The 14,684-nt window shown below is 38.1% G+C and overlaps 1 protein-coding gene across 3 annotated transcripts in view; it reads right to left on the minus strand.

The window, feature by feature from the left end:
- The window catches only part of SIMC1 (SUMO interacting motifs containing 1), a 44,236-nt gene that overhangs the window by 13,278 nt on the left and 16,274 nt on the right, over positions 1-14,684 (minus strand). Inside the window, exons 1-9 of one of the 3 annotated variants that reach the window (XM_075209199.1) lie at positions 11,207-11,228; positions 10,239-10,919; positions 9,647-9,870; positions 7,793-7,862; positions 4,924-5,066; positions 4,097-4,192; positions 3,886-4,014; positions 2,494-2,656; positions 902-980 (exon numbers count right to left, since the gene is read on the minus strand). In XM_075209199.1, the coding sequence (XP_075065300.1) occupies positions 902-980; positions 2,494-2,656; positions 3,886-4,014; positions 4,097-4,192; positions 4,924-5,066; positions 7,793-7,862; positions 9,647-9,870; positions 10,239-10,817 (1,483 nt within the window). In that variant the 5' untranslated portion in view covers positions 10,818-10,919; positions 11,207-11,228. Of the gene's footprint in view, positions 1-901; positions 981-2,493; positions 2,657-3,885; positions 4,015-4,096; positions 4,193-4,923; positions 5,067-7,792; positions 7,863-9,646; positions 9,871-10,238; positions 10,920-11,206; positions 11,229-14,684 lie in introns of those variants that run through there. The other 2 variants (XM_075209198.1, XM_075209197.1) reach the window with 2 other exon arrangements.

The following is a 14,684-nucleotide window of genomic DNA, read 5'->3' on the forward strand; positions in this document are numbered from 1 at the left end:
CTTGCTCACTGCCAAAAATGCACTAACTACTAATGTTTCCTAAGCAATGCTATCTAAGGTGATGTCACCATGGAATTCAAAAGAGAATTTTTTTTTTAATGCAATCAGTGGATAGAAGTACGGATATCCGGGCGGGCATTAATTCAATTAGCAAAGCTAAACAAGAAACTACAAAGTTCAACTTATGGCACAATGGCATGAGCAGCCAGTTTTGGAAAAGACCTCCACAGAATAGGACATCAGTTTGGTTGCAGTCTACAAGCCACTCATAACGCATGGCAGTGCATGTTTGTGAATTCAGTAGTGAAAGAGCCAAGACAATGGAGAACAGCAGTGGAGGAAAGCTGAAAGATTAAATAAATCAGCCATCATGTTCTCAACAAAATGATTAGTGCATGTCTGATGCCAACCTAAAGAATGCCACAGCCTTGAGTGCTTGTTTCCAACAGTGAAGTGTTGTGGTGGTTCTGTAATAGTGGGCACATTGCTAGATTTGATGTCAATGTACATACCCCATATTAATGTTTTTTTCCCCCCTAATTGCGATTTCCATTTTATGTCCACCTCCTCTATATAATCCAGTTTTATATAGCACTTTTTTTCCAATAGGACTTAATGCACTTTGCATATTCTGCAGAAGGTACGGCAGCCATATTTGGTGCTCTCAGTAGCTGTCCTATGTAATAATTCACATCAGTACCAGACCCATTTTCAGTCTAAATTCTCTAACAAACATACACGTCCATTTTGTCAGCAGCCAATTATGTTCTTAAACATATATGAGTGTGCTCTTGAAAAGTAGTGGCCAGTGAAGTGTGAAAGGTTCTTGTGATTTATAGGATAAAAAGTAACACAGAGGAAAGGGGTACAAGAAAACAGAAGACAATAGAAAGTCATGTACCTGTAATAATATTTTGTAAACAGAGAAACAGTAGTGTGAGGTATTGCAGCATCTCCTCCCATCTTTGCCACTCGGGTCCCTGTGGAAAATGAACAAGCATTCTCATTAATGCAGGAAGTGTTAAAAAGAAACCTGTTATGAAGAGCCTTTTAATTTGCCCACACTTGTGGTACAGACTAAAATTACATATGTTAAATTTACTGAAAGGGCCAAGCTTTATTTATGGCCATTAATCTACTATACTTTGACAAGATAGCAAATAAACTACAAACAAGTTAGAATAAACCACGTGCTTTATGTGAAGTACTGTATCACAACTTTTATTGGGGCAGATTCAATTCAGCAGGATGTCTGGCAGATCACCGTGATGTTCAGCTGTGCACATTTTTAGGTACTTGGGTACCCAACATTGCAGATTTTCATGTCAACTTATGGGGTGTGCTACAAAATCTGCAATATTACATCCCCGCAGGGTGCTCCCACAACCACTCCGAAGGCACTCTGCGCTGAATTGCTTTTAAAAAAAGCATAAGGAAGTTTTATATCTTTGAATCTATATATCTGCTGTGTGTTTATCAGGCAGAAATATGTTTGGGATTATCTGTGTGGGTGGGAATTAACTTTTCTATACATGTAATTAAAAATTTCAGTGCTTGGGTTGCACATTTTGGCCACTGCAGTGACTTTGCGATAAATAAATGCAGTTTTACATTTTACTTAATACAGAAGTACAAGACTGACACACTAAATTCCTTGAAGTTTCTCACAGAAGAAAAGATAATAATGAATTAAACTTCCTGCTGTGAAAATACAGTTTTATATACGGAATTATATGTCTTCATCCAGCTACTGGATTAAACACAACACTTCAAGGATTTAAGATGCAGTCATGAATTATCCTGTTTTTGACCCAAGTGGAATTGTTATGAAAGATTTACTGATAAAAACATAGCACACAGAATACACAAATTACACTAGTGTTTCTGGTGCAATATGCTTACTCACTTGTGCTAAAAGCATTATATAAAGATGTTTCTAGTGATTGGGTGGGTAGATTACATAAATTAGAACTACTAAACTGGGCAAGTAATTTTGATAATTGGTTTGGCATCAACAGAACTTGACTGTACAATGGCCAAGATGCCAAGTAGGAGAATCATGGCAGCAGCTATAATGGACTACAAGTGTATAAAAATTCAGAGAAGTAGTGAACAATTGAAAAGAAAATAAAACTATGGATATAAAAGACAACCTATTGTATAATGCGCCCAACTAAAATATCTACATGAAGATATAATGTAGATATATCTTCAGTTGTCGCACAGTATTCCGAGAACTTTTATATGAACCCCTTCATTGCTGAGGATTTTCTCACCCATGTACTGAGCACACACACACACACACACACACACACACACACATTTTTAATGTAGGAAAAACTCCTTTCCTCCAGTAGTATCAGAAACTCTTTAAACATAGGAAGACGATTGAGACATTGATTGCTTCTATAAAATTTAGTCAGTAGTATATAATCCTAAATGGATTTCTAGCAGGATAATTGTGACCATTCCAACCAATTCATTCTTGCTCACCTGGTTTTCCAGGAGCAGTGTGAAATTATCAATGAAGAACAGTATTTTCTCTAAAGAAAGGGAGCAGTCTGGGGGTGGAGGAGTCTTGCAACTATGGTGGAAGATCAACTCTAGGATCTTTGCCCGAAGAAGAAGGTTTTCAGTGCTGCTGAGGAACAGATCCCTAAAGAAAAACAATTTAAGCATTTTTCATAAAAAAATAAAAATACATTTTTACAAAATAATACTTCTGTATTCTGAGATATGTAAATATTTACTAGGAGCTGGAAGCAATAAAGTAGAACACTAACAAAGTACTAACCATAATATCAAATTAAATTCCATTAAATTGAATGTATTTAAGTTAACCTACGGCAAAAAGGCATTTTTTTTTTGCAATTCCAACATGTGGGTATAAATCCTTGCACCATACCACAATTTAAAAAGATTATATACACAAACACTTCAAATATTTTCATATTGTGGAAGCCATTGCCCTTCAATTGCTCAGCACTGCTAACAGCTAAAGGAGAAAATACCATTCTATATACATGACCAATTAGCGGAATATTGTGACATAGTACATTTCCATGTGTGCACAAGTACTGTTAAAACCCCCATGCCAGTAACTTCAGCAGCATTTACAGTATCACAACTTAAACTTACAAAGACTGGAAGTCTATATCTCCATGCAGCTTCTATATACATACACACAGGGCCAGTTCATACAGACATATACTTTGATGTCTTATTGCAGTTTGTGTCATTGCCATTTCCTTAAACTGTAGCCCGAGTTCTTGTCTTAAATTTCACGGGATCCATCTGTACATAACTATTGGACACTGGTAGGATATTTTTCTTTGCCATTATTGGAGGGCGATGCAATTCTCGTAGATATGCGGATGAACATGACCGTGCACATTTCCGGATACTATGGTACCCAATGACGCAGATTTTTCTCTACACACCTATGCGATGAGGCAAAATCTGCAGGAGATTGTCGAGAACTAAATCAGCCCCCATGTCTTTACTAAACTTTCTTGTTAAATACTAGAGATATGTAGCAGATTCTTGTCTAGATTAAAAAACAACTGTCAGACAGTCCAATGCTGATGTGGCTGTACAAATAAATATTTTGGCCTGAAGAGGCTGGGGGCATTCTATATCAGACCTCCATCAAATATTGGTTTACCTGATGGCAGTCAGCAGATTAACTACTGCAGCTAGAGTGTTATGCCCTGGCATTGCTAAAGGTTTGTATAGTGAGTTTCCAAGGGCATGAGATGACATTTAAGTGTACATTACAATTATAAACAGCATACAAATACAGTGAATCCAATTAATTGTTCCTCCTGTTGCATGTCGTCATCTAACGGTCTTACCATTTGCATATACGGCATATAGTAAAGTTACCTCTGTTGCCGCGTTTCTAGGACAATCATATAGGGAAATATGAAGTCTGCTATCCGGTTTGAGTTTGTTGTCGGTAAGTTATCCACTTCCACTGCTATGGAGAGCATACATTGTAGAAGGAAAACTATCCTGTTCACAGGAAATAAGAAGTCAGCCTTTTAGTCTCTTTCCAATTGATAAAACATAGACCACAGTTAAAGCAACCGCTTACCTTTGCCCATCACATCCAGAAAATGAATCCAGTTCTTTGCCAAAGCTAATTTCAGAAGAGAGTTTCACAAACTCTAACAGCCAGTCAATTATATTTCTGTAACAGAAATTAAATCCTAAGAAAATACTTTAAAAAAAAACATCTTTATACTTAACTGTATTGGCATACACATATCAAACAGCAACTGTTTATAAATACATAAACATTAGGTTTTGCCATCTGCTGTTCTTTTCTGCCATGCATTTATATCAAACATTTTTGTTGCCATTTCATAAAACAACTCCAATACTCTCTGTATGGACACTATTGTATTCAGGGAGAAGCTTTTCAAATATCATGACAGTTAAGAAGGCATGTACAAAAAAAAACCAAAAAAATTATATATAATAAATATCGGAAAGTTATCTGAATGAAACATGCCCAATTTTTTTTCTTAGATGTGTTGCTAAATGGGCCACTTCAAGAGTGTTGATGATATCTTGGAGATATGAACAAATAGACATGAAAGGGACCGATTATCAAGGAGGGTGACCACAGCTCTGCTGGGCTCATTGATGGACACCTGCAGCATACAGCTTAGCTGCTGTGTGGTTTACTTGTCACACATCCAAGTCAACCACTGCAAGAGTACAAGAAATATTAAATGGAGTGTGCTATAGAGATTAAGAGCAACGCGGGGAATTGAATCTGCCCCTGAATAGAGTCAAGTTAATTTCTTAACTATTTATTTATATGCACAGGTTAATGGGTAAAATTACTCAGGAAACTGCATATTTAAAAGACGCAAATGTACCAAAAGTCTTCTGCATACGTTCAGATACACTTACTTAACATTACTGAAACTACTACCACAGGATAGTATAGTTTTACATAGACATCTCTGCAGAGACCGTCGTTGTAAGGATAGCTGGAAATCATCATCAAGGGTTTGTACCACATACTGAAGGAATAGGATGCAAGTCTGGCTTTCCTTGAAGATGGGGGAGAAAAAAAGGATTTGCTAGATTAGACACTCATTACATTTAGAAAGTACAAAACACTGGATAACTTTAATTGTTCATTCACAATTTCCCAATGCAGAAGTCAAACCACCACCTTGTTTTCCTGGAACACAATCAATCCTAGGGAGGTGCTACCACAAGTATGCTCGTTAACAGTTTCCAAGAAGAAAAAAAAGCCACAACTATAGATGTCCTACAGTGATGCATGACTGAACATTTTATATTAAAAACCAACAAAGGGAGGAATTTAGCTGGCAATCTGCAGAGAAGGCCTGCAGGGAGGACATGTGGGTGACAAAATAATAGTATAAAGTCCAATTTAACTTACATTGTTTGGAAGTGACTTTTTGCACAGCAGGGTGTTTCTGAAGCAAACAGAACAGCTGATGAGAACTCCTTTGTAAAGGTAAGGCAAGTGTCACCTGCACATGAAACTAGGGCTGTGGGAGGAGTGTCAGGTATAAAAACCTGTGGTTCACTGTTCAGAGTGCCCAATGCTACAAAAGCTGGCCGGTGGCTAGATAGCTGGTCTATTTAGTGTTTAAAGTCACAAGAAACTGTATGAAACCTTTATGGTGTCAAATACTTTACCATCCTGACATTAAAACCAAGTAAAAAGCAAGAAGTTGTTTGTGTGTGTTTCACAAGAAGTGTGCTCTTTCCACAAAACACAACAACTAAGTATTCTTTAAAATATCTATTGCTAGACAAATATTAAAATACTAGACAGATACAAGGAATAAAGTGATTAAAATGGTTTCACTTGAGTATTTAATTCCTATGCAGGAAGCACTAGATTTGTACAGGTGCCTTAGGACTCTAGAAACACTTAGATTCAGTTATTTCTATACTCCAGATCACTATGCTAAAAAGACTTTAAAGCAATCTAGGTTTGTCACAATATTACTAAAGTTGCATGCACCTAAATATTTTATTATCTATCTATATCTAGTTTTATGAATACACCTAACCAGGTTCAATGAAACTCCTTTTCCAAGACGACTATGGACCCCCTCCATTTATATATTTATTTAAAAGTGTTTGAGGCTTATAAATGCACTCTCTAGAAGGGACAGTTTTGAATCATGATAGAAAGAGGTATCCTTGTAAATGGGCATGGTGAATAAACATATTACCTGTATAACAGTCCTTGGTTATATATATAAAAAAAAAGTTTCCTTTTACCTCTTAAAGGTCGGCACCCTTTCTCATATTGCAAAACCAAGCGGCCAGTCACTCAAATTTCAACCAGCAAGAACAAGCCAATCATACCCACAGTCACTAATGTCTACATGAAGACTACTATTTTTCTCTAATTCCTTTAATAACCTACTCCCGAAATTCCATAATCTATATTTATGTCATTGGCTGCATCTCTATTTCTAAGACGTTTGCTCATCAGTCAAATGAACACATTTGGCAATTACTCTGTTTAAACATTACTATTTCAATTAGCAATAAACATTCCTTATCCCTCCAAAAAGCACTGTCCCAATCTCCAGTCAGCCATATTTGATCCTTTTGTTTCAGTTGCACCCTCTTCCACTTAGAATGTAAGTGCTCCAATGACAGCGTCTTTCATACCCTTTGTTTTCATGTCTGCATTTATTTTGTCTGCCTTGTATGCCCTGTTTTCCCTACTGTACGTTGCTTCATATTAAAATATGTAGGCACTTTTATCTGCACGCTTACTTGCTTTGTAATGTTAAAGATAACGGCTCATAAAAAGGCAGACTGCCTATTTACAATACAATAAACATAATATACTGATTGCTACAGAAGAGATTGCATGCTATAGTCATGCCTATTTACAAGGATACCCTTTTCTATCATGATTCAACACTGTCCCTTCTAGAGAGTGCATTTATAAGCCTCACTTTTCCATAGTTATTCACACTAACCTAATTTACCTAGCTCCTTCGTAAGAAAGCATCTCATACAGTGTACTACACTACATAACTCTTTTACAAATACTTTTAATCATTGTTTATTTATGAGATGCCACAGTGCTGTACTAACAGCAATGCTAAAATAGAAAATAATACGGGGCAGCATGGTGGCTAAGTGGTTAGCACTTCTGCCTCACAGTGCTGGGGTCATGAGTTCAATTCCCAACCATGGCCTTATCTGTGTGGAGTTTGTATGTTCTCCCTGTGTTTGCATGGGTTTCCTCCGGGTGCTCCGGTTTTCTCCCACACTCCAAAAACATACTAGTAGGTTAATTGGCTGCTATAAAAACAAAAACAAAAAAACCTTAGTCTCTCTGTGTGTGTGTGTGTGTTAGGGAATTTAGACTAAGCTCCAATGGGGCAGGGACTGATGTGAACGAGTTCTCTGTACAGCGCTGCGGAATCAGTGTCGCTATATAAATAAATGGTGATTGTGATGATGATGAAATATTAATACCAATGTCTTCATTGAAGACAACTACATAGCAGTTGGGATAGACTAACCAATCTGTCCTTTTCGGATATCCAGTTCCTATTTTATTTTTGTGCAGACAGCTTGTTACACACTTATAAGTCCTCACAATAGATTTATAGTAGCAAATGGCTAACTTTCTAATGATATCCTCCACATTAAAGAATATTTGTTTAACCTACCATAAATCCGTGCTGGCTGAACCCCAAATATTTTACCTTGATCTATGTGTGCTAATACACAAACGCCATCATTCCCCACCACCAGCTAATACCTTCTTCTCAATCACCTCCGAGAGTAACTTCCAATCCCAGGCCACTGTATCCAATGTAGCTGGGTGCAGCCTGAAAATACACGTAGGCAGGAGGTTGAAAAAAAAAAGCCTGATTAAATTACTGGCGACGCAAATGACAAACTGTTATACTTTTCAGGATAATAACATATAAGGTTGCTTTTTTTTTTTTTTTAATCCTACATATAAAATCCTATATCTACAATGCCAACTGTTTATTCTAGATTGGTTTTCAGAAAAAAACCTAAATTAAATGCATAGCCTTCCGACACCACACCATGTAGAATGTATGCAAGGGTCTCATCTACAGGTTACCATTATAGTAAAACAGTATATCACAAAGCAATTTTTTAAATTACAATTTACATACTGGAAAACACAATTGCAGAGGTCCCAATGCCACTAAATCTGCCTAATGCACATTTAGAAAAAACATCTTTCAAGTTTCAGTGTAATATACAGACATTTTCCATAGACTATTGAAATCATAAATTGTTGAACCAACTTATGAATGCTGCACTTCTCTACCTGGAATAAACTCCCAAGTGCTGATGTGTGGCTCCACCTTTAAAACCAAAGGAGGGCAGGATATCGCAGTTATTGAAATGTAGCAGCCAGCAGGATACATTAAGGAATCAATAGGTTTATTCGTGGACCTTAATAGAAGCAAATGCCAAGAGTTATGCAGTAGCAGTATCTTTTTGCATGCAATGGCTACCTAGTTCCAAGGATTTGACTAGCATTTTCTTAGGCTGTTTCCATATTGCTAGCTGCGCAAATTTGCCCACAATCATTGTTCTAAAGTGCAGAGGCAACACAGTCATGAAAATAATGCATGTTTTCAGAGACAAATTGCTCTTGTATAACCGTGGACTACGGTTCTCATTTGCCTTTAACCTGTCCCAAAAACACTTATTCAGCTTTTATAAATCGTGAGTTGCTTTAGCTATAGAAAGGCAGAATTAGAACGCTGCTGTGTGACAGAAGGCGATACTCCATAGTCAGAGGTATATTAACGGATAGGCCTCTGCTTTATTCATTTTTTATTTTTTTTTGTGTGTTCAAACAATACAGCACTCAGAATGCCCATTTCTACTGAAATTAAAAGGCTTTGCAGATATGCACTATCCAATGATATTTAAAATCTCAGTGATAGCAGCACTGGACACATAGTATTTAGTGTAACTTAATGACTGGCAAATGTAATATTAATTATTACTCTGATTAATTACAGTATGCTGCTTCTTATAATATGGTACTGAAAATCAGAAGCGCAAAAGGGCTGTAAATTGTCCAAAATGTATTAGGTGAACAATTACTATATATAGGTGGCATGAAGTAATGGAGTGAATCTCCTAAACTGATAAATCGTATATGGGGAGGACGGCCATCAAGAGGATGCTGGAGCCAGTGAAAAGGATCTACAAACAAATTGAACAGATGTGATAGGGTAAGAGCTGAGATAGAATAGTAATAGGGAAAGTGTGTTTATTCACGATCCACACTGCTTTCCTGTGCGGAGGCTCCGCTGCATACACTCTGCAAAAGACTATAGTCATTGTATGCATTTCTAAATGCTAATTATAGGGATTGATTGCTCCATATTAGTTTGCTAAAGTAAGTTATAGAGACTTAACAGCATTATTAGTTCTATTACTGATTTTTACTGCATTATTTCAGCATTGACTTTCTACCTAACAAAAGAATACCAATTATAATACTGAGCTTATTTATTGTGCATATATGATTTATTTAAAAATCCCAGTGCCATAATGACTAGCAAAGTTTTATTTAAAGACAGTGACAGGTATGAAGGTATTTACAAACTTGACTTACTTTTGCACTTTCATTAGGATTGTGTAAGCTTCATGCTTGATTGCCGTCTCCTCTGCACCCAGCAGAATAGACTGAATGACATGACCGATAATGTCTTTAGGTGGGTAGTACTGAGCAGTTACAAACTCAGTCAAGAAGTGCAGGGTGCCCCAGTGGAAGCCCTCCTCTTTTGTGCTGTTCACAAAGTTCATACGACTTGAAGGAATTGGCTTTGGAAGCAGTTTCTGTGACAATTAAAATCAAAACTAGAATAAGCTGCAAGATTGCGGTGTTGTATATGGGACAGTTACACAATTGTATAAACGAAAAAAAAATTAAATACTCCTCTCTATGTACTTCTAAATTGTTGTTAAATGTAAATGGTTAACAGTTATGAATAGGGTATGTTCAGGACAGAGTAAACTTTAATCCGTTTTCACTCATTTGGATAGTGCAATCAATTTTTGTTTCAACACACGAGGAAAAGCTAATGGGAAGTATTGTAAACGTAATAGCTATAAAACGTGTTTGTGGTGACAGGCGGTATGAGACTAAGAACACCTGCATTCCACAGCCTGCCAGTTTTGCAAGATTTAAAGTGTCATTCTCTTACCTGTTCATATTTTAATGTGTGGAAAAAGAAGTGATTGACTGGAGGTCTCTTGAAGTGTCTAAGCTTATACAGCATCGCCTTGTTGAGGGGTTGTGCTTGAGCATCAGATTTTTCCTTACGGTCCGCTTGTGTTACTGCAGTCTGGATGGATGTGAGGCTTGCCACAGGTTGTGACTGTGTCTTGCCTTCTGAACACAGTGTTTCATACGCTGGGTTACTATTGCTATGGGTGCAGGTGGCTTCAGACGACCAATCTTGTGAAGCAAGACCATTTTCTAAAGGATCTTTTGTGTTCATTTTAGATGTGGTGGTAGTATAGTTGAGCGTCTTACAAGGAGACTGCTCTTGTTTTATCATAGCATTGCTTACACACTTTGGAGATCTCATGTCACTGTATGCAGAAATCCAGCTGCCTATGGGTGACTCGTCTTCATATTCAGGGATCTCTCCATTGAAAAGTCTGGAGTCCCAAGTACTTTTGAAGTTTGACAGTCCACCTTTGGGGAGACAATGGTCGTTGATTTGGAATTCAGATGTTATTAGATGTTGGAAACTTACATCCTGGAAACAAGACCTCATAGGCTGCAACAGTGGACTGTTTGAGAGTCCAGTGTCGTCCAGTGTCCCACTAACCGTCAAATCTATTACACCGTTGTCAATCAATGTCAAGTCAATGAAGTCCTGAAAAAAACAAAACACAAAGTTAAATTCATATTGTGCAATTCCATTTATTAGGTTACATTAAAAACACAAATGCAACTAGTTTTCAACTTTATTGCATTTTTATATAACTAAAACAGAAAAGTTACCAAACACATTTGTTATGGCACACATACATAGCATTTACATGGCTATACTTTTCATCAGTTTTCGCCCCAACCTCCTACATATACATTCGCAAATTACATGTACCATTCATTCCATTTCTTTAACAAACTCCATAGCAGCCAACAGCATGGGTTAGTTACCTCATCAGCAGATTATGGACAGGAAACCAAATGCCTGCAGATGGTATAGTGCTGCTCTTCCTTGCCCCTGCTGTTTGAGTAACTTCTCAATATAACCAAGTATTTAAAATAAATAATAAATAATAATAATAATAATAATAATAATAATAATTTAAAAAAACAAAACAAAAAAAACCCGACAACCTGGGTGGGAATATTAGGCTGCTATGGAGTATTTCAAGCAAATCAAAACGGTAAATGTAATTCACTTATTAGCTTTTAAACACTCCATGGCAGCCTACACAATAGGACTTACACAAGCAATGTGTGACAAAAAGGGTGGTCTCAAAAACATTTGCAAGTTTTGAGTGACTGAGGATTTTTTTCTCCCAAACTGAGCATCAGTAGAAGGTCACAGCCAGCATTTAGCGTCTGGTAAAAAGGTATGAAGAGATGACCACCCCGTTGCTTTGCAGAGATCAACCGGTAAGACCCAAGCCCTAAATGGGCATGAAGCTGCTACTGCCCTCAGAGAGTGCGCTTTAAGGTATAGCACCTTTCATCTGTTCCTCTTGTAAGCATATGAAATGACCTCTATAATCCATCTCACAACAGTCTGTATGAACGGGGCATGTCCTTAAAGAGGTCCTATAGTAATGACAAAGCTCAGTCTTCCTGAAATTCTTAATTCTAGAAAGATAGATTGGATTTAGTCAGGACAATGTATTTAATCTTTTCTCCTTGCCATTAGCTCGTTGGGGACAGAGTTTTGGAATGATAATTTCTTGAACAATACCTTGAATAGAAAAGGTAGGGTTACTTCTCAGTTACCACCTTGTCTACATGTTCAAGAAAGGTTCTTTGCACCATAAAGCATGTAATTTCATTTCTATGGGCAGAATTATTGGTCACAAGAAATTCTACCTTAAGAGTAGCCACCTGAGGGAGACCTCTGCTTAAAAGAGCTGGGCAATAAGACAATCAGTCTGGTGTCCTAAAAGATACTAAGTGCGGATGCATGAACCTTCAGGGCTGAAAGAACAGGTCCCTGGTTAAGACTAGGGATGTGCACCGGCGACTTTTGGTGTCTCGTGTTTTGGATTCAAATTTTTTTGAAAAAAAAAAAAAAGCATAAAAAGTTAAAAAATCAAGTTTTTGGGCTTATTTTCACTCCTACGCTATTATTAACCTCAATAACATTCAATAACAAGCATTTCCACTAATTTACAGTGTATTCTGAACACCTCACAATATAGTTATTAGTCCAAAACGTTGCAACGAGGTATCTTTCTGGACTGCGTAGTGGAGTGGTCCCCACAATATAATTTAAAAACCCTGAACTTGTATGATTCGCACCAAATAATGTACCTGGACTGCGTAGAGGAGTGGTCCCCACAATATAATTTAAAAACCCTGAACTTGTATGATTCGCACCAAATAATGTACCTGGACTGCGTAGAGGAGTGGTCACCACAATATAATAAGAAAACCATCAACTGGTCTGAATCGCACCAAATAATGTACCTGGACTGCGTAGAGGAGTGGTCACCACAATATAATAAGAAAACCATCAACTGGTCTGAATCGCACCAAATAATGTACCTGGACTGCGTAGAGGAGTGGTCACCACAATATAATTAATAAAAAACCCTCCACGGCTCTGAATTCCCCCCAAAAAAATTCTGGACTGCGTAGTGGGGTGGCCCTGGTACTAAATTTGGTACCGGGGCCACAATACCTCCTCCAAGTTCCAAGTGTAGTGTTTATAACATATTAACACTACACTAATTCTAGCACGTCAATACCTCTTGTTTTAAATAATGACAGGGCATTTAACTTTTGATTTAATTTTTTGAATTTGTTGACATTTTCTTTTACTTTTTGAACATGGCAAACGACTGTTGAATGGTCACATAATGCCAAAAAAAGAGTTGCAAGATGGAATTGTCCTTGGGCCCTCCCACCCACCCTTATGTTGTTGAAATAGGACATGCACACTTTAACAAACCAATCATTTCAGCGACAGGGCCTACCAAACAACTGTGGCTGAAATGATTGGTTTGTTTGGGCCCCCACACCAAAAAAACAATTCATCTCTCCCTGTACAAACTAAACAGGCTCTACTGAGGAAAGATGTCGTCCTCATCCTCAACCTCTGATTCCTCTCCCCCTACAGTGTGTACTTCCTCCTCATCACACATTATCAATTCGTCCCCGCTGGACTCCACAACCACAGGTCCCTCTGTACTATCTGGAGGGCAGTGCTATACTTCATTGAGGAATTGATTATTCATTTTTATAAACATCATATTTTCAACGTTGTGAGGAAGCAACCTCCTTCGCCGCTCACTGACCAGGTTCCCCGCTGCACTAAAAACTCTTTCCGAGTACACACTGGAGGGGGGACAACTCAGGTAAAATAGAGCCAGTTTGTACAGGGGCTTCCAAACGGCTTTTTTTTCCTGCCAGTAACAATATGGACTGTCTGACATGTCTATTTGGATGGTGTCAGCAAAATAATCCTCCACCATTTTCTCTATTGTGACAGCATCCAATGCAGCGACAGTAGACATGTCTGCAATGGTTGGCAGGTCCTTCAGTCCGGACCAGATGTTATCAGCATCCCCGCCAGCGGGTCTTTTAGGAAAACTGAGCTCTTTCCTCGCAGCTTTATCCTCCAAATTTTTGTTTTCCATTATATGTAGCACAAGAGAGCGTACCATTAAGCCACACACACTCGGCAAAGCCTTTAAAAATTATATGCGGCACAGGAGAGTACCACTGGACTTATACTGCTGAATCAGTGAACTTTGTAATATTGCAGTATTGTTTTTGGATATTTCTTTTTTTATAATTTTTTTTTTTTATTTTTTTACATTTTTTATAACTTGGGAATAATGGGGAAATAACAATGCCCTTAGAAGGACAGAGCACAGGACACAGCACCACTGAACTCAGAAGGACAGAGCACAGGACACAGCACCACTGGACTGAGCACAGCACAGCACAGGATATAGCAGGGCAGAGAACCACCTAACACAACCTCCCTCTACCCTGATCAATGTCTGAGTGAAGATGGCGGCGGCCAGCGGGGAATTTATAGAATCAGAGTATCGCGAGATCCGACAATGGGATTATGACTCGGAGCCTCGCTTTCAAGTTTTCATTTGGCGCCAATACCCGGATCTGTCTCGGATCGGCAACGTTCGGGTGGGCTCGGATTCAGGAAATCCGAGTGCGCTCATCTCTAGTTAAGACCAGCATGAGGCGAGTCAAGAATGTGTGAAATGTTAGAGGATGAATCATTTAGGTTTACACTACAGATTAAACAATTTTTAGATCTTATAGTAAACAGCAGCACATTACCATTTCCTCAGCAACCCTTGTATCAGCAAGTTAAACTGTCAGAAAGTCCCATTCGTCTTAACAATGGTCACTCCATCTTCAAGACATCAGAGAGCCCATCCGGGTTAAGACTAGGGATCAGCTCCTTGTGCAG

Source organism: Mixophyes fleayi, chromosome 4, assembly GCF_038048845.1.
Source record: "Mixophyes fleayi isolate aMixFle1 chromosome 4, aMixFle1.hap1, whole genome shotgun sequence".
NCBI classification, from domain to species: Eukaryota; Metazoa; Chordata; class Amphibia; order Anura; family Limnodynastidae; genus Mixophyes; species Mixophyes fleayi.